The 24638-nt window shown below is 46.8% G+C and overlaps 1 protein-coding gene across 1 annotated transcript; it reads left to right on the top strand.

Moving 5' to 3' along the window:
- The first annotated feature begins 13630 nt into the window (after positions 1-13630).
- Positions 13631-24126, top strand: GAL (galanin and GMAP prepropeptide). Its single transcript, XM_069066097.1, has 6 exons — positions 13631-13872; positions 15337-15420; positions 16618-16672; positions 19414-19500; positions 22169-22246; positions 23873-24126. The coding sequence occupies exons 2-6, from the start codon at positions 15337-15339 to the stop codon at positions 23932-23934; spliced, it is 366 nt and encodes a 121-aa protein (XP_068922198.1). The 5' UTR covers positions 13631-13872; the 3' UTR covers positions 23935-24126.
- The last annotated feature ends 512 nt before the right edge of the window (positions 24127-24638 follow it).

Genomic DNA, 24638 nt, shown 5'->3' on the forward strand with positions numbered 1-24638 from the left:
AACTCTACAAAACAAGACAAGCTGTGAGGGCAGGCGTCCGCGGGGCCTCCCCTTCTTTGCTTCCATCTCTCTGGGCTGTGTCTGGGAATGTAACAGAAAAGGGGAAGTGCCACTCTGGCCATGAGAGCCTCTTTCTGCTCCCCTCTTCTCCAAAAGGTCTGTTTTCGGGGGTGGCTCCCGAGGGAGGTGGCCACACTCTCTGTCCTTGTCCTTTATGCTGGGTTGGTGACTATCTCCTTTGCTGGGCAGATTGCTCCCACGTCCCCAGCACTCCGCCTTGTATCTGGCACACAGTGGGCACTTAATAAATGCTTGTTGATAATAATGATGACACACACAAAATGAATACATAAATGTAAGATGATCAGGAAAGGATGGAGGCATGTTGCAATAGAAATACAAACACAGCCAGGCTAGTGACTGAATGTAGAATCTTTGAATGGGGATTTCACAAACCTTTCTGGAAGGTTCTCAATGAACCAGGAAATTTCATTTATTAAACTAATGGACATTCATTACTGTAATACTTGAGGAGAACTGAACAGTGAGATTGAATCAATTCATTGAAAACAGATAAGAGGAAATCTCTCTTTAATTGAGACCTCTCCCAAAGTGCTGGGCCAGTGGAGCCCCGGGTGATCTGAGGAGGGTGGCCTCAGGCATCCTAGAATTCCAGACTGTCACCTGCATGGCTCCTGGGTGGGGAAGATCCTGCCAATCTTCTCCGAGGAGGAAGAAGGAACAGGGCACCAACCCCCAGAGGGAGAGGAAGACTGCTTTACTCTGAGCTGGACAGACGGAAATGTCACTGTCAACCTGGCCCCTGGCCGAGGAAAACCCAGTCTCTGAAGAGGTGGGGTCTTTTAAAAATTTTTTTTAAAAAGCTCCTGATTTTGTTTTCAGGCAGCTTGTGCAGGCTGGGGAAGTTGGGGCTATGGGTTTGGTTTTGTCATTTATCCCCCGGGGCTTTGTGGGGTCCTTGCATGTTTTTTGTTTGCTTCATTTTTGCTTTTAGCAAGGGGGGACATCCAGACCAGTGAGGAAGCCTCTTGCACAAGTAGGCTGCATGCTAGTCTTAAAGAACTGCCCAGGGCTGAGAAACTGATTTACGGGGAGGGGTCAGAGATGGAGCTTGAGCCTGGATCTGCTTCATTCCAAAGCTGTTTCTCTGTCCACTCTGGCCTGATGCCTCTGACAGAGCAGGCATTTAGATTCAGTGCGTGGAGGTGGAGACTTGTCTCTACTAAGAGGAAAAGTGGGGAAAGTTCCTCCCTAAGGCTCCCTCCTCAGAACCATTACTCCATCCCTTTCCATCTCTCAATGGGGACCTTTCCCTCTTGCAGAGGTACCCAGTGCCTCTCTCTGATCCTTTTTATTTTAAAAAGAAATAATTGCTGATCTATTTATTTTTACATGCATTTATTATCTCTCCCACTATGAAAAATTAGAAAAAACTCATCATACATATTGTCAATTAAAAACAAATAAAATATTCAGGGAGGCAAAAACAAAAATACAAAACCCAAATGTCTAGGCCAGCACCACCCATTCCCACAGTGACCATGCCCCAGACGTCTGTCTCATTCTGGATTTGAAGCCTCTCCCCTCTCCCAAAGGAGGTGGGTCTCCCTTCCCAGATTCAGTCCTTTGGTCAGAGTTCCAAATAAAGCTTTCTGAAGATTTTTTCTTTATATTGTTCTTGTCATTGTATAAGTTTTCTTCTCATTCTGCTCACTTCACTCTGATTCAGCTCATTAAAAATCTTCCCATTTTCTTCCCAAACTGAACTATCTATTTCATAATTTCTTATGTCAGAACAATAACATCCCATTACATTGCTGTACCATGGCTACCACACAGTTATTCAGCCCCAGGAGGACACCACCTTCATGTATAACTTGGGGTCATTACAAAAGGGACTTTCAGGGACATGTTTGCATTTGTGGGTCCTTTTCCTCTTTCTTTGCCCTCTTTGATGTAGAAGGGCATGCATGGTTTGGTTCTGGCGTGGTTCCAAAGGGCTTTCCAGAATGGCAGGACCCATTCAGAACTCCAGCAAGGACTCCAAGGGTTTTCCTGTCCAGGTCCTTCCAATATCTGCCACTTTCCTCTTCCATCATCTCTGCTGATCTGATGGGTATAAGGCAGAACCTCACTAGTTGTGTGACCCTGGGCAAGTGCTGCCTCAGTTCCTGAATCTGTAAAATGGGGATAATCCTAATAGCACTTACCTCCCAGGGTTGTTGTAAGGATCAACTGAGACTGTAATTATACAGCACTTAGCACAGTGCCTGGCACACAGTAAACACTATGTACATGTTAGCTGTTATCATCCCTATTGAAGTGCTTTACAATCTCAAAGCTCTGCATAATCTCTAGCTGTTAGTATGACTAAAAAGAAGGAAAGGACATCTGACTCAGACCCTGGAACAAACCTGGGAGAAGGGGGAGGGGTCCCTGCTGCTGGAATCTCCATGGAATGCTCCCACTCCCCAGAAGAGAAAGAAGAGGCAGAGGGGAGTGGCTTGTCCTGGAGATTCCAGGGTGTTCGAGAAGAGAGCAAACGTCCAGCTGGGGACATTGAGAATATCAAAGCTTCCTAGGCTAGAGGAGACTTTCCTTTTAGTCTGACTCCTGAGCTGCTGCCTTTAATCTTTGCTGTGGAGAAACCAAATCAGCCCGTTCAAAGCCTCGGCCAAGGCTCTTCCTTCTCGGGGCTGATGGCCCTTAATGGAGACATCTCCTTTGAGTCAAGCACTGCCTGAGCGGGTCACGGACAGGCTTGAAGGACATGTCTGGGCCCCCCTATAAATGGCCAACTCCCTGTTCAGGACCCCTCCCCCGTCTACCTCTTCCACCCCTGCTTTGACAACTGAATAGATCCAGAGAGATTCACGAAGCCTGGTCTTTCTTGGGACTGCCACAGAAAAAAAGACCGGAGAAAAGCTTTGTCTAGCACCCTGTGAGTGCCCTTCAGCTTTCCCCATGACTGTTAGCCTCCAACTGGGACATCCCTCCAGAGTCTCATAATAAGAGTCACAAAGGACCTTCTAGGTCACCTCATTCAAACTCACACCCAGGACCAAGAGCTTTTCCACAGTGTTCCTGACAGGTTGAGCCAGCATCTACCTTGAGACAGAAGTGACTGGGGTTAGGAAGACCTCGGTTCAAATTCTATCTTAGATTCTCTCAGGTTGTGTCACCTTGGACAAATCTCCAAACATTTCCGGGCCTCAGTTTTCTCATCTGTAAAATGAGCTGGTTGGATGTGATGGTTTCCAACATCCCTTTCAGCCTTAGGTCCAAGATCCAATACACTCCAGTGAGAGGGTCTCATTGTCTCAAGGAACAACACTCTCCATATTAAGTCAAAATCTGTTTCCCTGAAACTTCCATCCATTTGTTTCTGGGTCAGCCCTCTAACAGGAGCCACACAAAATTAAGTCTGATCCATCTTCTGATGTCCAAAATTCAGCCCCTTTGTATCTCCATCTTCCCTCTGTGCCCCAGGCAGAAGCCTTACTGAGTCCCAGAGTACTGGAGTCAGACCTCCCATTCTACAGAGGAGGAGACTGAGACCCAGAGAGGGAAAGGGTCTTGGCCAAAACCACTCAGCAAGTCTGAGGCAAGGGCCAGGACTAGACCTCATCTTCCAAGTCTGGAGCCTAGTATTATTTCTACTTCAAGACAGCCTCTGGCAGCTCCAGTGATTTGGAGGTCTGTGAAATCACAGTGTATAATTTCTAAACTAGATTTCTATCCCAAACTGCATCTGCTAAATCCCAGTTTTCCTCAGTCCCTATTGTCCTGCTTCTCACTTCTTGACTTCAAAATCACTTCCCCCATTACCTCTCCTTATTGTCTTCCCACATTAGAGTCTAAGCTCCCTGAGGGCAGGGTCTGTCCTTCTTTTTGCTTGTATGGGTACCCCCCGCCCAATGCTTAGCACAGTGCTTGGCATATAGTAAGCCCTTAATAAATACTTGTTTCCCTCCTGCCTTTATATTTTCCCATTTAGTCCCTTAAATTTCCATTTTGCACATTTTCCTGATGAAACTGGACCAAAACAAAGGACCTTGTTTTCCTCACCAAGATTTCCAGTGACTCTCGTTGCCCACCTGGTTGTTCCAACCTGCCTCTCCTTTTTCTTAGGATCCAGCTTCCTTCAGAGTTGAGCCTAGCCCCACCTCCTCACAAGCCTTTCCCACTCCTGCAGGGGCGGGTGGCTCCCACCAGTTACCTTGTGTTTTCTTTTGTACATATGGACATGTCTTTTCTAATGGAATCATGGGAATGGGAATGCAAATTTAGAGGTGGAAGGGACCTGGGAGGTTATTTTGTACAATACACTCATTCTACATCTGTAACCTGGGGTTAGTAACACCTTCCCTGACTGTCATACAGAATTTCCATGAGGGTAACCAGAAGTATGGAAGTGTTTTCTGCACCATAGAGCACCAAATGTATACAAAGGATTATTAATATTATGTATAAAGTCCCTTTACTCCCCATTCAAATCCTCTGAATAATTTACCATTGAGGGAGGCCTTTAGGTCTGTCCAAACATTAAAACAGAATGAGGAGTTGCCTATGGGAGAAGAGCCTTTGCACCCTGGATCTGTGCTAATGAGTTGGGTTACCTGGTTACAGCTCCTCTCTGCCTCAATTTCCCTGCTACAAAATGAGGGCATTGGACTAGATGATGCCTAAAGATTCCTTCACCTCTGACATTGAAGGATTCTGTTATGAAATAATTTCTTCTTAATTTCTGAATTCACAGAGACAATCATCAACCAGGCAGATTTTGTGAGTTTCCATGGTATCATTGATTACCCTGTTGTGCTTAGGTGGGACAGATGTTGGGCTCTGAGGCTGAAGCAGAGGCAGTAATCTTCCAAGAAGAATGTCCCTGATAATGTTAATTGGCAATGTCCTTCCTCTGGCAACTTGGCCTGACTCTTCAAATATAATAACAGGGTTTGAGAATTTAATTTTTTTCCTTGGGTTGAGACTTATTCCGATGTCAGTGTATCAACGGGTGGAAAAATCCCATCGTTGCTAAGGATTTGCCAAACTGATTTACCCTCAGTCAAGGTCCATTTGCTGCCAGATCTGCGCTTTAGTTTAAAAACACAACAGGGTCTCTGACCTTTTGGTTTTCATCAGACCAGGCCTTTCATAAGTGCTGCTTTGCCAGCAGGAAATAAACCCATCCCATTTACTCATTGTGTGCCTTCTCAACTCGAATGTAAGCTCTTGGAGGGCAGAGCTCCAGACTTGTCCTTCTCTGAATCCCCAACTATGAAATTTCCAGGTACTGCCTTCAAGGTGGGAGGTAGAGGGAAGAAAATCCTCAGTGTGGGCTGCAGCAATCGTGGGGGACCTTCCTGGTGGAGATGAGACCCGGAAGGAATTGTAAGGGATAAAGAGGGTTTGGATGGGAAAGAAGAGGGAGAAGCCAGGAAAAACAGCCATGAGCAAAGGGCTGGAGGTGAGATGGAATGGAAGGATGCCTCTCTCCCTCCTCCTCTGATCCTTAGAATCCTTGGCTTCTTTTCATCCTCAGCTCCAATGGCACCTTCTGTAGGAAGTTTTCCCATTTCCTCCGCACCCCACCCTTGGCCCATGTCTCAGCTAATGCCCCTCCAAGGTGCCTTTAGAGGTATCTGGTATGTATCTTGCATATACACAAATCTGTGTGTGTGACACACATATGCCTATCCCCATTTATGTGCATAGATTGTATACACACACACACATACACACACATATATATATATACATATCTCTTGTATACATACACACATATTGATTTTCCCATCAGCTTTTTGAGGGTGGGGGCTATTTTCGTATTCCTTTGTTACTCAGCACTTAGCACAATGACTGATCAAAGGAAGTGCTTAGTAAATGTTTAATTGAGACAAATAGTGAAACCCAGCCCAGAGCTTTCCTCTAAGCTCTAAGCTGGTGAGTCAGGCTCTTTCCAATGCTGGGGATGCCCCATAACAGCGGGAATGCTGGGAATATCATGCCCACAGTCCCAAGGGCATCTACCAATAACTGACTGACTAACAGAAGGTTCTGAGTTTGTTTACTCTGGAGAACTGTGGAAACCTAGGTTCCACTGCTAGAATCATCACTAATCAGCATGTGTCCTGCCCATCCCACAGGGCTATTTCAAGGATTGAATTATCTAAGTGATACAAAAAGAAATGGGAGTAGAAAAGAAGCCTTCCTTTCCTTCCCAGCTATCCTGCTTACCCATCAGAATAGAAGACTAGGGAGTGTCCAGCTCAAGGCTGGCAGGTGTCCTGACACCAGACCTGGAAGGAGCTGGGAGGTAGGTTGTGTACTCTGGAACATCTGGAATCTCACCAAAGAGGAGGCATCATAGATGGGTATGAAAGGGGCATTTGGGGCAAAAGCCCTCTAAAAGCTTGTGCTAGGTATGGGAGTGCTAAAAGGGTACTTGGAAGATTGTGTCAAAGTTAGAGGTACCCCAATGCCTTCCCATGGTCATGAGTGTGGCAGGCCCACTGCTGGTTTCTCATCAATTCTGGGGATCCCATTCCCATGGCAAATCAAGCCAACAGCCATTCATGAAGTACTTACTATGTGTAAGTGCTGGGAATACACATATAAACTGCCCTCAAGGAGCTTACACTCTAACAGGAAATTCAACGCACCAAAGGGAGCTGAAAAACAGGAGCAGGGTGGGAAGAGAAGATGCTGGGGAGAGAAGGATTATAGAGAAAGTCCAGGGTCAGGTGGACAGCCTGGAGAAGACTGAAGAGAGAGCCATTAAGATATGGCAGAAATCATGCTAGTTATATAAGCAACACCCGTATTTTCCATGGCCCTTTAAGTCACCTGCCATTTTGACCCAAAGGGTGATGAGAAGATGCACTGTAGATAGGAGTTGGCTGTAGTCCACTTCTAATGATGACTTATGCCCAAGACAGCATGAAAGAAAAGGAAGAACGTGGGTGATGGGGAATGGAGGTAGGCTTGTCCTTCAGGGAGAGTTAGGCAGGGATGATGCTGGGGAATCCAAGGGCTGCCCTAGCATCCACAAAGCATTTACAGCTCTTGACAAAGTCTTCCTTTGTGGAAGCTATAAGCCACCACTGGGCCCTTTGTGGGCTGTTAGGAGCCTTCTTGACCACTGTGTCAACGTTTTTGTTAATCTGATTTAACTTGGCTATTTCCCTTTGGCTTTTGGGTCACTCACAAGTCTCCAGGGCAGGAAGACAAGGGGTAGGCTGGGTCCTTCTTCCCATTCAAGCCATGTCTCAAGTTGAGTGTTAACCTAAAGGATTCCCAGTCCTTGTCTGACCTCCGAAAAGCTGGACTTGTGTTTGGTCCGTTGTGGCTGACGGCGGCTGACCGTGGCTTCCCCTTCACTGGTGTCCACCCCACAAGCCCCACCCTTCTCTAGATCTTGTGATCTCCAGTCACTGCCAATGAGTGACCTCCTGTGGGACTCAAGCTTGACCCATTCTTCTCTTGTTTTCCATCAACATCATTCTTCTCTCATGTCTCATTATCCAGCTCATGTAGGTCATAGCAGCAGGGGCAGGATTTGAACCCAGGCCCTCTGTCTTGAAATCTGGTGTTGTGTTTGACCTGCCATACCATGTCTTACCATGCCACCTCTTCTTGAACCCCAAGGGATGAGCCTCCTTTCTGCTGGGGCCAGAGGAAGAAGGCTGGTTGGTCTTACAGTTTCCACATTCCCCATTCAGGGACTGCCTTACACCACCTCTAAAAACAGGTCCACAGAGAGACCACTTTTGCCAGGGACCAAGTCCGTTGGAAAACTCAGCAGTTAGTAATAGTCCTATTGAAATCACAGACACTTTCCCAAGGATTTGATAATGGCACCTGTTCTAGAGTCATTTGGAAAGCAGAGTGGTTAGGTTTCTTGTCCAGAGTCACAGAGCCAGTGTGTGTCAGAAGGACACCTGAATCTAGCTTTGTTGGCTTCTTAGACAGCTGTATATCCACACTATCTCTGCTTTCATTAATCATTTTTTAAATTGGGAAAATTAAATCAATGTAGGCAAAAAATGACTTTAGGTTGATGCCTCAGAGCATGTGACTTCCCTGATCTTTTCTCTTCTGAAGTCCTTGCCTTCAGTCAACAGCAGGGATGTGACCACACCCTTCCCAGTGCCCATGGCCCTAACTAACTAAGCTCATCAGTTTCTTGACTTTGCAATGTCCCCATATGCCCATGTGAAGCACCAGAAAGAGTCAGCATCAGCTTGGAAAGTCCCACCAGTCTGAGTCCCTTCCTCATGTGCCAAATGAGGAAACTCGACTAGGTGCCCTTAGGTACTTTCTGTTTCTGACCCTAGAGTCCCATGGACCCATGCTGGATCCATGGTCTGGAAGGACAGCAGACCTCTCCATTGCTCTCATCAGATCCTCAAGCCCATGAATAAATTGTTGTCCTCAGGTCCCCAGGACCTACTTCAGTAGCCCTCTGTAGGGAGTCCCCAACCCTCACTACTTGTGTCCCCTTTTTATGATATTCTGACTGAGTGACTTTTCCCTAATGGCTTTTGGGAGTCCACATTTTCATTCCTTGTTCCCCTCTGCCCAATTCTGTCTCTGCTATTATTGTTGCTACTATTCTTCATAGATGGTGGCATAGCCAAAAATGATGGTGGTTCTGAAGAGTCTTTTCAGAAGGAATTTAAGGGAAACTCAAGTTTAAGACCACGAGAAGAGATGCTGAGCTGCCCTGCCCCTGGGTCCAGAGTGAATCCTGTGCATCCCTACATGGGCTATAGGGAATCATGTGGACCAAGGAGCCCCCAACAGGCCAAAATGGGGAGGGGAGGAGCAAATGTATGGATCTTGTCCTTGCTAGTGAATGATGCATCAGGTAATCACATGCATTCAGAACAAATTCAGTCTGGTACTGTCTTTAACTTGAAAGCACCAGCAAGAGAGTTCTTCCTATTAGCATTTAGACTGGGCTCCATCTTTCTCACAGCCAAGAGGCTTCATGAATCAGCCCTGAGCTCAAGCTATGACCACCTTCAGGATTTTTCACAAGCTGAGCTGCCCCCCACCCCCAACCTGAGTGACTCAGTCTCAGGGTGTTAGCAGCACCTTGGCTTCACCATTGGGGGCTGGGTGAGCTCATCCCCCAACCCTAATGAGGCAGCAGCCAGCCTTAAAGCAGAATATGGATGGCTAAGCTGGTTCTGGGAAAACATGGCCAGGGTGATCTAATTGACCTGGGAGCATGAACAGAAATGAGAAGAGAGATTTTTGGCCAGGACATGTAATATACTGTAATGGAGGCATTTTCAAAAGAAAAATGAGTTTCATTTGCTCCTTGTTGCAAATGGACTTTCATTACTGGAGGTTATCTATGGGCTGCCCCCCTCCCCATCACGTTGCCCACCCCTCTCCCCAGCTTAATGAGCCTCAGCCCTTTGTGGGCTCTTTTCTACCAGAACTGTAGGAGTGGGTCAGGAATCAGGGTTTTGCTCTAGGGTGTCAAGGTGTGTTTGGGGGGGGGTGCCTGCTTCCCCTTCCTCCCAGCAGACTCTTCCCTGTGAAGGTCATGAAGATTATGAGGTGCCCTTCCCCACCCCAGGTGAACACCCCAGAGAGAAAAACAACACCCCCTTCCCAGGGTCACCCTTCATTGTCTGGAATCACCTTGGACTGTGGCCTAGGGACCTGTAGTGATGGCTGGGCTTGGTCCATCACAAGTATCTACCTCCCTCCCAACCTGCCCTTCAGAATCTGCTTTATATGCTAACATTCCCAAGCCATAGCCTGGCTAGATGAGGCCATCTGTCAGCCACAGGATCACAAGCTGACTCAGTTCTGGAAGGGGCACTGGAGGCCTTTTATTCCACCTTCTCTCTTAAGAGGGAGTGAGTTCCCCATTCCTGTAGGTCTTCAAGCAAAGGCCAGATGACTGTCGCTTTTGGGAGACAGTATAAGCAGCTTCTGGTCGGTGGGATCGTCATTACTGTGGCTCACACTTCTCTGGCACATTAGGATTTTCAGAGAACTTTCCTGGGGGATGACTAGGGCAGAGGAACCCTTTCATTCCCATTCTCTACATCTTGTCCAGCTCTCCCTTGTCTCCCCAATGGTGACACAGAAATCCAAGCTAAAGGCAGTATTCTCCATGTAGACACACTTGCCATGATGCATCTTCAGAGATTCCAGAACTTGCACATCAGCCACGCTCACTAACAAGGTCATCACAGATTTCAGGCCCTAGGAAGTAGCCATCGACATTATTCACAAACCTTTCCTGCCAGTTCCATCCTGACAGACTTGATGGCCTGCCACAGGAAGGGGAAGGGTGGGGAACAAGGAATTGTCAAGTGTCCGGGCTAAGTGCTTTACAAATATCTACTTTTATCCTCACAACAGCCCTTCAAAGGTGGCATGGTTATTATCCCTGTTTCACAATGGAGGAAATGAAGAGGTTAAGTCACTTGTCTAAATTTGAACTCAGGTCCTCCTGAAGGTCATGGCTTTCCTAGTCCTGCTGAGCATTTCTGGCTCACTCTCACCCGTCAAGATAGGGGAGTCTATTGCTATATCTGCCCTTTAAAGTACAATACTCCATCCCTGGAGGGTCTCAGGCCATTGTGTAGTCTCTCACACTGATTCCCCAACTAAGACCAACACCCAATTCAACTGCAAAGTGGTCTGAGTGGAGGGACTGTCTGTAGTCCGTCCCGTCCTCTTTTCTCTGTGTTCTCTTCCCGGAGGTCAGTGATAACTGAGAGCAGACATGTGTCTTTAATTGTCTTTCTCTAAATCTTTAGCACAGATCCTTGTACAAATCAAACAAATTGAAAGCTCTCCCTGGTGGGATCACTACTTCCGCTGATTCAGATTGCAGTCCCTCATATCTTTGTGCATGGTTCTGATAGAGTCTTTCCCAAATAATTCATCCCTTAAGAGGACAATTGTCTTTATACTTTGCTAGGTGATTAATAAATTCTTATTTAAGGGAAGGTTTGAGCTGGATTGGAATGGGAAGGGAAGAGCAAAATGACTCTGAAGTAAGGACAAAATACTTCCACAAAATATTTTAAAATGTTTGGTGAAGAATGAGTGCATGAATGAATGAATGAATGAATGAGTGAGCTAGTAAAGGCCTTGGGAGAGGGCTAGATGGCTCACAGCTACAGAAATAGGCTAACATTGGGCTATCTATGCTTTTCTGTAGGATGCTGGAGATCTTGGGGAACATGGCAGAACCGCCAAGCTTCCATGTAAATGGGCTCCAATCTTTGTGGTCCCGGGCCAGAGTGAACCTCATTATCTGTGACAGGAGCTCTCCAGATGGGATTGAAATACCTTACAAGGCTATCCTGGGGGCACCACAAAAATCTCCTGCTTAACAGAAATGTCTTTTTCAGACAAATGATCCCAAAGTTTCTTTTAATGGAAAAAGAGGAGCAGAAAGAGGGGAGTCCAACCTTGGTGCTAACAACTGATCACTTAACAAACCATGAAAACAAGTCGGTTTAAAGACTATTTTCATAGGCAATTTGAGAATTCAGGTTTAGCATTTCCTTGGTTAAAAACAGACTAAAAGCTTTTTGACAAGGAAAATTGAGGCCATGAGTGACCTCTGGCCTGACCAAAAGGTCTGATTGACTCAATCACACAAGTGGACAGGAGAAGAGAGAACTCGGAGTGGATATGTAATGAGGCACCGAGACAAGGTAGGGTGGGGGCACGGGGGGGGGGGTGTTGGCCAGAGGCATAATGAGCATCTCATCTGCCTCAGAGTTGCAGAGGGACTTTTACGTAAGTGACTTTGTCTTGTCTCTATCTAGACTTCACCTAGCCAGCACAGTGTATAGAACAGCAGGACTGATGTCAAGGAGACTCATCTCTGTGAGTCCAAATCTAGCCTCAGACATGGACACTAGCTCACACTAGCTGTGTGACCCTGATCAAGTCACTGTTTGCCTCAGTTTCCTCATCTGTAAAATGAACTGGAGAAGGAAAGGACAAACCAGTATGGTATCTCTGCCAAGAAACCCCATACAAGGTCATGGAGAATGGAAGCTCAGGCAGCCCCCTGCAGCCAAGCCCAGAGGACTGAGAGCAGCGTGGCTGCTGTCCAAGTCAGCTTGACTAGGGTCACATAAGCTCTTCTGGGCTGCCTGGAGGCCAGCGCTCAAAGACTTTTTTCTCTATCATGAGTGATGTCAGTGACATCAGGAGGGGAAACTACAGAACCCAGAAGTGTTGAAGGATGATTTGTTACAACCAGAAGTTCAGAGATTGGAAACTGGAAGGGACCTCCAGACTACCTAGTCAAGCTCCTACATTTTACAAATAGGGAAACAGAGGCTCAGGATCATGGAATCATAGAAGTGGAGCTGGAGGAAGGGCCTCCTTAGCAGCTCTGGTCCAGCCCCTACTTGCCCTTGCGGCAAGGCTCTTGCTGTCTCTGACAGGAAGTGGCCCTCCTTTGCCTGCCCTGGACATATTCCATCAGCCTGGGTTTACTCAGCACCCACCTAAGCCCAGTTTTCCAGCCACTGGGGACATACCAGAAGATGCTCATAGGCCAGGATCCTGGCCACCAAGGAGACAGCAGAGCCCTGGCCCTGAGGAGTCCCTCAGACCTGGTCCAGGCTAGTGGTGGAATCCTGGGCCAGTCTTTCATTCAACCTCTCTGAGTCTGCACATCAAGAAATAATCTATCTGTACTCTCGGGACTCAAGCTTGTTCTGAGGAACAAATTAGAACAAGTCTAACAATAAAGGGCTTTTATAGACATGGGAAATTCCATGGCTCATTATAGTTTAGGTAGGGAGGAAGATAAGCTATCCGAGGGTAGCCTGACCTTGGCTTTAGCGTTGACCATCAGGACGATAGGTCCTAACCCTAACCGTAATCCAGTCCTGCAACTGGAAGGGACCTCAGCTATCAGCTAGTTCAACTGCTCCATTTTACCGAGGAAACTGAGGCTCACAGATGAAGAGGGATCAGAGTAGACTCTCCAATCACCCCCCCGGGTTAAGAACTCCGAGGAAGAGAGGCCAGCCTGCCACTGTGGGGGCGCAGGTGGGGAAAGTGGAAGGGGTCTGGCTCTCCCGTGTTCCCCCTCAGGCCTTCTACCAGCCTCCAAAAATGACTCCCCTTGGGCCAGCTTCCCGGCCCCCAATAGGATGCTGGTTCTCAAGAGAGGCGAGCTGTGGGCTGCTCGAGGCCCCCTTTTGGGGGGGCTGGGTTGCCTGTGGGGTGGGAGGTGGGAACAGTAGTGCTTCCTCCTCGGGGTTCTGGACAGCCGGGGGCGGAGGCGGGGGGACACGGAGTTAACTCAGTCAGCTCACGTCCCCGCCAACCGCCTGGGAGGCGGTGGGGGCGACGGATCGCAGGTAATGTGGATAATAGCTCCTCGGCGGGCTCTTATCTCCGGACCCCCTCCGCCATCTTCCCCACCCCCGCCACCTCCCCTGGCGGGCAGCTCGGCTCGCTGAGCTTTTTCCAAAAGCATCTAATTGGATGACAGTAATTTGTGTCCTGCCCTAATGCAGCTGCCCGCCTGAGGGGCAATTATCCCCCTCGGGGCGGGCGGGGGGTGACGTAGCCACTTCTCGGCTCCCCCGCGGGGCGCACTGCCCCATAAGTAGACAGAACTCAGGCTGGAGGGAGGACGGAGGCGAGACGGCCAGCCACCTGTCCTTACCGCGCCAGCCCGCCGCCCCTGCCCGTCTGGCGGTCCTGCCAACTTTCGCTCTCCAGCCGACCCCTGAAGCATGCAGTGAGAGTCCGCCCGGCCGGCGCCCAGTCCGCAGCCCTCCAGTCGCGAGTCCGCTCCTTTCCAAGCCAGCGCCCCGGCACTCCGAGCTCAAGGTAGGGGCAGCGTCCGGTCGGTCTGGGGCGGGGGGGGGGGGGGGGGTCGTCTGGCCGTGCCCGTGGTCTTGACCAGAGTTCCGGGTAATAGTCTTCGCGCCTGCCTTTCTCCTAAACTTGGGCCCTGGGCGGGAGTCCAGTGCAGCTTAGAGATCTCGGAGCATCTCCTCCTTCCGAGTCGGGAGCTTCCCAGGCGTCCCCCCCGCCTCCCAGATTGCTTCCAGAGGATCGAGTGTAGCTAGCATCCCGGCTCAGTGCAGGTGCCGGTCCCCGTATCTTTGGCCAAGCTGCCTTGGGGCTCAGAGGAGCAGACAGCTTCCTGGGGGGCCAGAGCACGGGTTCATAAAGAGATGTGAAGATGTGGACAGATGTCCAGGAACTTGGCGAGTTAGAAAAAAATGACAGCTTTATCTTGACTTGTCTCTAACGGACACTTAGCCATTTCCCTCAGTAATTTAGACTTGGTTCTGAGAAGCGTACACAGGCTTCGCCAGACTATGTTCAAAGCGTCCGAGACAGATAAGATTGAGAGGCCCTGAGCTAAAGCTGGGGAAGGGATGGCTTTCTCTGTTTCTCTCTGGTGAAAGGTCCTTCCTCAAACTGGTCCTGGAACAAGTGTCTGAAGCCCTTGTGTCCATGGAACGGACAGCTTGGCAGCAGCCTCTGCCTGCAGGCAGGCAAGCAGGCGGCAACTGCCCCTCCATGGTTGATGTCAGTGGTTTTCCTATTCCCTGACTTTGAGTTTGGGGCAGATTCTAAACCTTTGAAATTGGGGGCTCTGTTGCTCAACACTCAGTGAACTCGCTAAATCCACTTCTTCCTGTGTGACCTTGGGAAAGTCCCTGAACTTCTCTGTCAACAAACATTTATTAAGCACCTACTATGTGCCAGGTGCTTGGATAAGCACTGGGGATACAAAGAGAGGTCAAAGGTTGTCCCAGATCAGAAGGAGCTCACAGTCTAATGGGAAAGACAGACCAACTGGAGAAAACCAAGGGAGCAAGAGCCCCAGCACTAAGGGGCACCAAGAATGTAGAAGCGATTTTAATGGAGACTCTAGGGAAGCCAGGAGGCAAAGAGGAGAGGTGAGCCTCTAAGGTCTGGGGGCAGCTGGAGAAGCTCCCCCCTCCACCCCCCGCAGGAGGTGGTGGGTGCTGTGTGAGGCCAGAGTCACTGGGGGTGGGAGTGGGGGAGTGTTTGGAAGCTTCCATTTGCCTCACTATGTGCCAGGCGCTGTGTATGGGCTAAGCAGTGGGCACACAGGAAAGGCACTAACATTGTCCCACAGAATTCATGCTGTAATGAGTGAGTCGAAGCAGATGCCCTCCCAGGTCCCTTCCTGCCCAAGCTCTAAGGTTTGATGGCCCCCTTCCTGTTTTCTTTCTTCTCCCCTTGGTGGGGTGGGGTCGGGGGAATCCTCTACCACTACCTAGCTTTCACCTCTGACCTGTCTTCACCTTTCAGATGCAGAGGTGCACCCGAACCCTCCTCTTTGCCTCCCTCATCCTCTGTGCCACCCTGTCAGAGACCCTTGGACTTGTGTTATCTGTAAGTGCACTGGAACCCCAGTGGGGAGGGAGATGGGAGCAAACTCCCACTGTTATCTCAGGGAACAGTGGAAATACTACCTGATACATAGCTGGCAGTGCACAGAAAAAGTTCTCAGCTTTGAGCTGGGAAAAAAGTCTCTGCATATCTCCCTTCATCATCAGAAAAGAAGGCTTGTAAATCCCCAGGTGTCCTGTATGTCCCGGGCAATGGGGAGGAGCTGGAAAGGAAGACTGGGAAGAGGGGGCTAAAGGCCAAGCAGGGAGGATGTGGGCTTTGGGGCCAAGGCATCCACAACTTCTTCCGTTCAATTCCGCTGTGTTGGAAACTGCATTAGATCAGCCAGCTGGGCAAACATTGAATGAATTACAGGCAGACCTCGATCTGCACAACCATTTCTAACCCTAACCCTAATGACCCCACTAACTTTAAGCTAGAGGAAATTTCAGACATCAGCATTAACAATTACTAACAAGCAACACTTGCTGTCTGCAGGCCACTCTGTAGCCTACTGGAAGATACCTGCAAAGTTGTGTGTAAATAAAATACTGACAAATGGAATCGTGGAAAATTCAGTAAAAGAGTTTTATTTATTATGGGAACCCCAAAGATAACCATTTTGCAAAATGAATACTCTTTGTGCTAAGTGAATTCATGCAGTAATTGGTGTGCCAGGCACTGTCAGCACTCCCAACAGAATCTGCATTTTTGTACATTAGATTTAAAGTGACATGCAGCTGAATCCCTGATACATAATGCTGTATCAAAGATAAGATTAGAGTAAAGGAGCCCCTGAGGTCATAGAGCCTAACCACCTAGTTTTACAGGTGAGGAAACTGAGGCCCAGGCTTCCTTAGTCTCAATGAGTTATGCAGGTTCCAATGTTACTTAAATCACTCCAGTTGGCAGATGCCCTCAGGAGAATCTGGCTCCCTGTGGCTCATGCCACTCACTCATTTGTAAATATTTCTCTGGCATCCTGAAGGATGCTTGGCTTCATTCTACATTGTGAAAGTTACCTGGGCTATGTTCATTCATTCTTTAAACCCTGTTACTTGAAATAGAGTAAGTCTCAGCTCACATCAAGTTAGATCACACCAAAAGAGGTTCTGTAATGACGTTTTTCCTAAGCTAGGATCTCTAGCAGGTAAAAAAAAAAATCCAGTCACCTAACTGTTCTTTCTCCCTTTGGTTAAGGCTAAGGAAAAGAGAGGCTGGACCTTGAACAGTGCTGGTTATCTCCTTGGTCCACGTAAGTGAAAGAGATATTTATTTTCTCCTCTGAGATGAATAAGACAGATGTGGAGTCTTTCTTTCAAGCTTGGTTTAACTAGCTGAGTTATCTGAGGCAAGTCTCTTTCCTTCTTTAGGCCCCAGTTTCTTCATCTATGAATTGAAGGGGTTGGACTGAGCTTTTAACTTGAAAAATTCCATGTTTCTAAATCCTTCCCTTTATAAAGGGATGCGTAGTCAGTTATTCACTGTTGGAATGAATTAAAATGTGCAGTCTGGAACAGATAAAGATGAGTGAGTCTAAACAAAAAGATTCTTCCGGGGATAAATGAAGACTTTATCTACAGATAAACCTCTAAATAAATCTGGGGGAATGTGGACAAGAATTAGGTTGAATCAGATGAACAGGGAGGGGTGGTGTAGGAGAATTACTCACCTGTGAATTACCTTGAAGTTTTAATCAATACGTCCCCAGAAAGCAGTTAGCTATGCTGGAGGTGAGGGAGAGGGGAGAGCTGAGCACTATCTGTGCATTACTGAGGCACTGTCCTGGGCTTTCTCACTCCTTCCCATAAAGCCAAATCCTTGCTCCCTCTGTAACTCATCATTCTTTTGGGGGAGATTAGCTAACACCTCTCTAGTTAGGTAAGTCCAGTCTGAATAAGAGGCTTTCTTTGCAGACTGGAAATGTTCTTTCAGGGTTCCCAGGAGAGGGACAGGGCATATCATGAGTGCTCTGTTAGAGTAGGGATGTGGATGGAGACAAGGCTCTTATAGAAGTGTCCCTGTGATGACCCAGCCCAGGAAGGTGGCACTTTTGACTTCTCAGTGACTCTGCTGGGTCAAATTCCTCATTGGGAAAGGATGGATTGTTTCACCCAATCCAAACACTAGCTACCATGGAGAGAGGCATGAAGTTTCTGGGACAGGGAGGTTGCAGTCTGTGATGCTCAGATAGTTGGGTATCCTGGTGTATTTGACACAAGGAATCACAGAAGTGCAGCTTTGGAAGGTTCCTACAGTTCACCTTGCCTAACCTTAGCCTTTTACAGAGGAGGAAAGAGAATCACCCAGGCTTATGATCAGGATCTTAAAGCCAATTTGTGTCAATATGGGGGATAAGAAGCCAGGTCCGACTCAGTCCTCTAGACTTTTTGACTGTATCATGGCTACTATTCCTTTCTTTATGTGGTTTCTGAAATATCTCATTAAGCAAACAAACCCCCAGATTAGAACGCTAGAGAAGAGGAGAGTATTTCTGAAGTGTGTTTTCCATGCATCCCACTTAAAGCAGATGATAGGAGTTAGACCAGAATTTGTTTTAAAGTGGCAGGCATGGTGGGTTTCTTGTGCCATCAAAAACATTCCCAGACAACCAGTGAGCTAGCTGTTAAGTGCTCTGGCTATTAAGAGGCAACTAGTGTGCTTGCTCCTTGTAGCTTGCATGATCCCTTCCCCTCCAGGAAGCAGCCTGCAAAGGGCTTCAGTACTGTCAGCATCCCCTCATGGGCATTGCTGCGCTGTTATATTAACAGCCAGGCTCAAGCCTCAGGGAGCTAGCAGTCTACAAAGGCACAAAGAGTGTTCAGACCCTCAGAGAGAAGGAAATGCATATGCAGATCTCTTAGAGTTGAGTTCAAGTTTCAGCCTGTGGCGCCTTGGCACAGGCTGCCCTTCCCAGCCCCTTCCTGGATGCCCTTCCTTGGCCCCTTCCTGGATGCCCTTCCCCAGCCCCTTCCTGGATGCCCTTCCCCAGCCCCTTCCTGGATGCCCTTCCTTGGCCCCTTCCTGGATGCCCTTCCTCAGCACCTTTGAGTCTTGTAGCAAGGCTGAGCCCGGGGGCCACCTCTTACAGAGGGCTTTCTTGATGCCCCCAGTTGCTCATTCCTACCCATCAAACCACTTTGTAGCCATATTGTATACAATCTGTATTTGCTTCTCTGTATATGTTATTTCCCCATAGCCAGAAGCTGTTTCCTTTTTATAAAGAGAAAATGAGGGCTAGTGCCTATGCTGTAGCAAGCATTTAATACATGCTTGTGGAATAAATAAATGATTGTGTGCCAGAGGCTAGGAAAATAGAGCTAGAAAGGAGCTTTAAGGGAGAGGGGAAGGAGGTGGTTCCTCTGTCCTATAGGACTTTTTTCTCTCCTCTATAGCTCTGGTGGATTTTCTTGTGCTTTACTGCTAGAAAGGGGGGAAAAAGGATTTTTAGGAATACCAAACAGCAACAGAAGCAGCGAAATAATCCCTCCTCCCCAGCAACAACCTCATCTATATTCATCATAAAGGTGGTGGCCTCTCAACAGCTCCATGAGGGATCCATTCAGGAAATGTCATGTCAGAACCCAGATCTCATTATGATTCTATTTTGGGGCAAGTGGAGGTCCCCTGAGGGCCCCTATTAGGAGGAGCTAGCTTCTAACCATCTTGGGTCTCAATCCTACATAATCAAATCCTGCCTGTGGTCCTCATATATGAAGGGATCAGCAGCAGGGCTGCAAGCTTGCCACCATCCCCCACTGTTCAGACTGTGAGGTCATTCTTGGGCTGGGAAGGCTGATGTCAAAAAGCAGCCTCAGTGTCCGCCACATGGAGCCTGTCAGCGGCTTTCAGCTTGATGTTGCTTGTCCTTGTTTCTTTGGAATGTTGACAGAAGCTCTTGAACCCTTTCCCCTGGCCCAGGAATTCAATACAACCCCACTGGTCCTGCTGGAGGAAGACGCCCCAAACTCTCTCCCTCTTTGCTTGACTCAATAGATGCGGTTGATAACCACAGATCATTTAATGACAAGCATGGCCTTGCTGGCAAACGGGAGCTCCAAGATGAAGATGGCATGAAACCAGGTAAGAACACGGGCAGTGCCACTCCACTTTCCTATCTGCCAGACATTTTCCTTAGTTCATTTCTGTCTGTAACTCATTCTCAGTGCTCCTGGAAGGGGCAGAACCCAGAGCTGAGGGTCTGGTGCTCTGGCTTCTAGGGGGTCTCCCTCTGTTGCTCCATTTACACACACACACACACACACACACCAATGAGAACCTTTCACATCTATTGTCAAGTATTGTCAGTGTATTCTTTTTTTTTTTTTTAAAGCAATCGCGGTTAAGTAACTTGCTCAAGGTTACACGGCCAGTTATTTCTGGGTGTGGTGCTGAGTGTCTGAGCCCGGGATTCGATCCCCAGGTCATCCCAACACTGGAGCCGGTGCTCTTACTCACTGAGCCACCTGGCCGCCCCAGTGTATTCTTTTTCTCCATTTTGTAGAAGAGGAAACCTAGGAGTGGACATATAAGATATTCAGTAGCAGGATCAGGGAGTCATTTTGAGTCCAAATTTAAAAGGAATTATTTCAGGGAAGGGTTTAAAAAACACCTTCAGAAAATCTTTTGTCTTTTTGAAGGGAGCTCTCCATGTAGCACATTTAAAGCGGGGGATGGCAGTTAGTCCAGACTTGGTTTTAAGGTGGCAGACATGGTGGAAAGCATTCCCAGACAACCACTGGGCCAGCTTCCGAATGCCCCAGAGCTAGAGAGGTACCTGATGTGCTCCTTGTGGCTTCTAGGACGAAAGGAATCCCCCAGAGCAATCAGACTCTTCTCCCTCCTGAGTCCTCAGAATCCTCCCTTCCTTCCTAGCGCCCCTCCCATCTCCTCCTGGTCACGCCAGTTCATGTCCCTCCTACTGAGGCCATCACAAGAGTTTTCTCACTAGGCTCTAGCCTCACCTTTATCCAATTTACCCTGCAAATTATGGCCAAATTAATCTTTATAAGGCCCCGTCCTGATCATGTCACTCCTCTGTGTTTTCTACTGCCTAGAGAACCAAATCCAAATGTATAATCCTGATTCAAAGCCCACCACAATCTAACCCCATCTACACTCCCAGCTCCTCTCCACTGTTTCCCTCCCACAAAACTGGGCTCCCAGGCAGCCTTCACATCTACGTTGGACGGCCTCTCTCCGCGCTTCTGTCTGTTCTCTTTTCCCTAACGAAGTCCTCCTCATTGTGGGCATCTTGACGGCAAGAGGTCCCTTCCTTGTGGCCTGAGCCCTCTTGGCTCTCCTGGTGCTTATTATCATAACAAATATTAGTTATTTGTCACATAACTGATGTCCCCACCAGATCATATGCCACTTACGGGACTTGCAGAGACTATGTCATTTGCGTCTTATTCGTCTCCCCTAACGACAAACTCAGTGCTTTAGGCATTGAGTGGGAACTCCTTCTGGACTGGATGAAATGAGGACTGAAAGACAATTGTCTCATTTAACCTTCTGCTTGTCCAGAAGGACTTTTACAACCCTGGCACCTAGGAACCAAAGCGAGAGCTGTCCAGCATTCATCTCTATTACATCCCATGGGCTCCCCCTTCTGGCCAAGAACATTCTCAACGGGCAGAGACAATTCCTGACACCTGAGGTAGCCAGCACCATAAATAAACAGGCTACCTACCATTCAAAGAGCTGAACTACGCCCTTCATGGAGTGTATTAATTCTCTGCCTAAACACCCAGTTGGCTTTTTATTGTATAGCTGCTTTGGTCTACTTATTCGTCCTGCACACTAGTCATGCTTTGACACAGCCCCTTTGAGAACCATATACATATATATATATATATATATATATTGTCATTAGAAGTAATTCAACACATCCTCTTCCCTTCCTTCACTCCTAACAAACAAGCCCAGATCTCTTTCTCCATCTAACTGTGTTCTAGGACAATACTTAGGATCTTTTTATATGTTCTTAGGTTAATGAGCTATTCTCATGTCTAGGAGGAGGATTGGACTAAAACTGAATGAATATTTTTCATACTTTTAGGAAGCACCGGAACTCTTACAGGCCACAGGAAAATAGTATACTATCAGAAGATAAAATATCAAACATTAAAACCCTAGTATTAATTTTTTTTCTGTCAAAGAGAATGGATATTTCACCCAACCCATGAAAATATTGGTGAATAATATGATGGGAAAAGCAGAGGACCAGCTGGTTTCTATGAAGGGAGGGAACTCAGAGATCACCTAGTTCACTTTGTGCCTAGTCGGGAATCTGTTCTGTGACCCTCCCTGACAAGGGACCCAGTCTACCTGTAGACCTCTAGGGAGGGAGAACCTACCACCTGCCCAGGGAGTAATCCTGTTTTGGGCAGCTCTCACTGGCAGGAAGTTATTCCTTCTAGTGAGCTGAAATACACATCTCTCTTATTTCAATGCATTTTCTCTAGTTCTGCATTCTAGGGCCAAGCAGAAAGACAGGAGAGGCCAATATGTAGGGCTATGTGATGGAAATCAGAGGCATTGGTTCAAACACTGGCCATGCCAGTTCATAGCCCCTCTGACTTTGGGCAAGTCATGGAGCTTCTCTGGGACTCAGCTTCCTTATCTAGAGAGAGGGACAGAATGATTTCTGAAACCTCTTCCATCTTGAAACCTATGGTGCTCTGACATCTCTTTGCACTTCAATGTGCCATGTGGTATACACTTATGGTATACTACTTATGCTTTCTAGGACACTTTGCAAGACCCACAGCTGATGACAACACTGTGCGCACAGTACTTGAGTTTCTGACGTACTTGCATCTCAAAGGTATGTCAAAGCGTTTTCCATTCTGTTTTACATTCCTCAAGTCTCAGAATGCTGGACCACTCTGGACAGTTGTTGAGAAAACACTGAACGCTATAGCTTTCCTACACCCAGGTTTTACACAGATGTTGTAATTTGACAATTAAAAAAAATCAACAGCAGTTAGTACCATGACCCTGCTAAACTCTCTTTTAAAAATCAACCAATAAGTATTGATCAATCAATTAATATCAGAGAGTAAAGGAAAGTCTCAGATTCCATACCTGCCCTTTTCCCATGGGAAGCTCCCCCTCTTCAGGAGCTGGCCTCTTTGGGCTTGCATAGAGATGTTGCATAGGAAAAGGATGGAGAGTCTGGTTGGCATTTTTTATATCTCCTGTAGTTGAACACAGGCTTTCTCTCTGGTTCCTTTCAGCTGAGTCCTCTGCAGGCACTCAGTCTTATTAACTCCTAGAGTTACTAAGAGCGCCCCATATTATCTGATCATATATTTGCCTTAGACTTCCTGCAAGTTTGTCTAGTACAGTATCATACTGAAGGAGAAAATAGAATTATGAAGTAAAACCACATTAATTCTGATAAATTATGGGAACCCATATAACCCTGTATGTGCATACAAATACATGTTATGTACATGTACATGCATAAAACTAGAAATTACGCATCCATTAATTCAAGAAAATTAATGGATTCTGCACGAACATTTATTTCCTTTATAGACTGTGAGCACATCAAAATGCTATTTGTTGAACCATGAAAATCAAGAAATTATACTTGTGTTCATTCATTCTTTTTTAAGGCTAATTCTTAGATTCAAAAGCCATCTTAAACTCCCCCCCCCCCCATTTAAGTGTTTGTTTATAGATCAGCAGCTGCTTCAGAAAGTAGGCAGAGATACTTGGCACTGAAATATCACAAAGCCCCTGCTGTTTTATTCATTGTCAGTATCTTGGTAAAGTGCAAAGCAAAGAAATTGGGAGAAAACTGAGGTTCACCTGAAACCTGGGAATTTAGGTGGTTTTTTTTTTTGCCTTTCCTTTTGCCTGATTCAAATCATGGCAAAACCTTTGGAAAAATATTTAAGGGGGAAAGGGTTGGTAACTCCTTCCTAGGGAAGGAAAAGCAGCCACCAGAAGGTGGAAGTCCTGAATGTAGAGGACCCTTCAGTAGTCAAAGGATATATAGTTTCACCTATGCCAGAATTCCCCCTATTAATACAGATTGTAGCCCAAGAGTGATTTTCACCTCCTTTTCCTTTTTGTTCATGATGTCCAGGAGACTTTGTAGCAAGGATCTGTCTGCTGTGCCGAATAGCACAATATTAGAAAACATTTCTGTAGAAATCATATTATTCTGTTTTTAGAGCAATGTAAAAATAGATGGATTTAGTGCTGTCTGAAATGAATGACTTGCAAGGTGATTAATGTAGAAGAGTTAAGAAATGCTAAGATTTCAGACACTGTGTTATTTGCATTTAAGTCCATGCCTAGAGAAGACAGTGAGTGGTTTGCTGTGACTTTCCTGGGACAAAGTCATTCATAAAGGTAGTGAAGCACCCCAGGACTAACCCATTCTTACCTCTGTGTCCTTCGGTGTCAATGAAACAGTGCTTTCTGTGGACTCTTGCAGAAGCTGGGGCCCTTGATAATCTGCAGTCTGCAATCTCATCAGAAGAAACAAATCAGTCCTGAAAGAATGTTATTGTTTTCTTTTTGTCTGTGATTGTGTGCTTTAAGGTCAGACTTTATAGAGGGATTTGATGGAATGGAGTTCAAAGTATGGTGATTTGCAGTAATCTACAAATTAACATGTAGTAAACTCTTCCTGTCTCTTCTGCCTTTACTGATGTGATGTTAGAATCCAACATTTTGCTTTCATAAATATTTTACTTTATGTGATAAAATAAAAAAATAGCAATTGATTTTGATTGTCTCATTCCTCTATAATCGTATTTTAAAATATAAATGCCTCCTGCTTCTGTGTCAAATGTATTTCCTGCTTCTCCACATAGGCCTGGGACACTGTTCTCTCACAGAAAGACACAGTACACAGGAATGCAACTTCACTTTAATATTAACCTGATCAACATAATTAGAATAACAAATTCACTTCTGTAAATAAGAAAAGTTCAGAATGAAGCCAAAGACAAACATAAATGATCTTCAGAGTAATTTCTCTTTAGATTTTCATGGGACTATTTCATAACTGGGAAAATCAAGAGCTGACTCTATGAATATTTAACAGATTGAAATTAAGACCATGTTTGTCATTGTTAGTGTGTTGTATAAAGAAAAGAAGCTTTTAAGGCAGGGGTCTCATAAAAGGGCAGCAATGCTGATCCTGAGTCTGAGGTCCTGTAGAGAGAGTGCAGGGCACCAAACAGGCTATAAGCAGT

Source organism: Petaurus breviceps, unplaced genomic scaffold, assembly GCF_028583685.1.
Source record: "Petaurus breviceps papuanus isolate PSGF00001 unplaced genomic scaffold, PetGlider_PUasm1.0 90721, whole genome shotgun sequence".
NCBI lineage: Eukaryota > Metazoa > Chordata > Mammalia > Diprotodontia > Petauridae > Petaurus > Petaurus breviceps.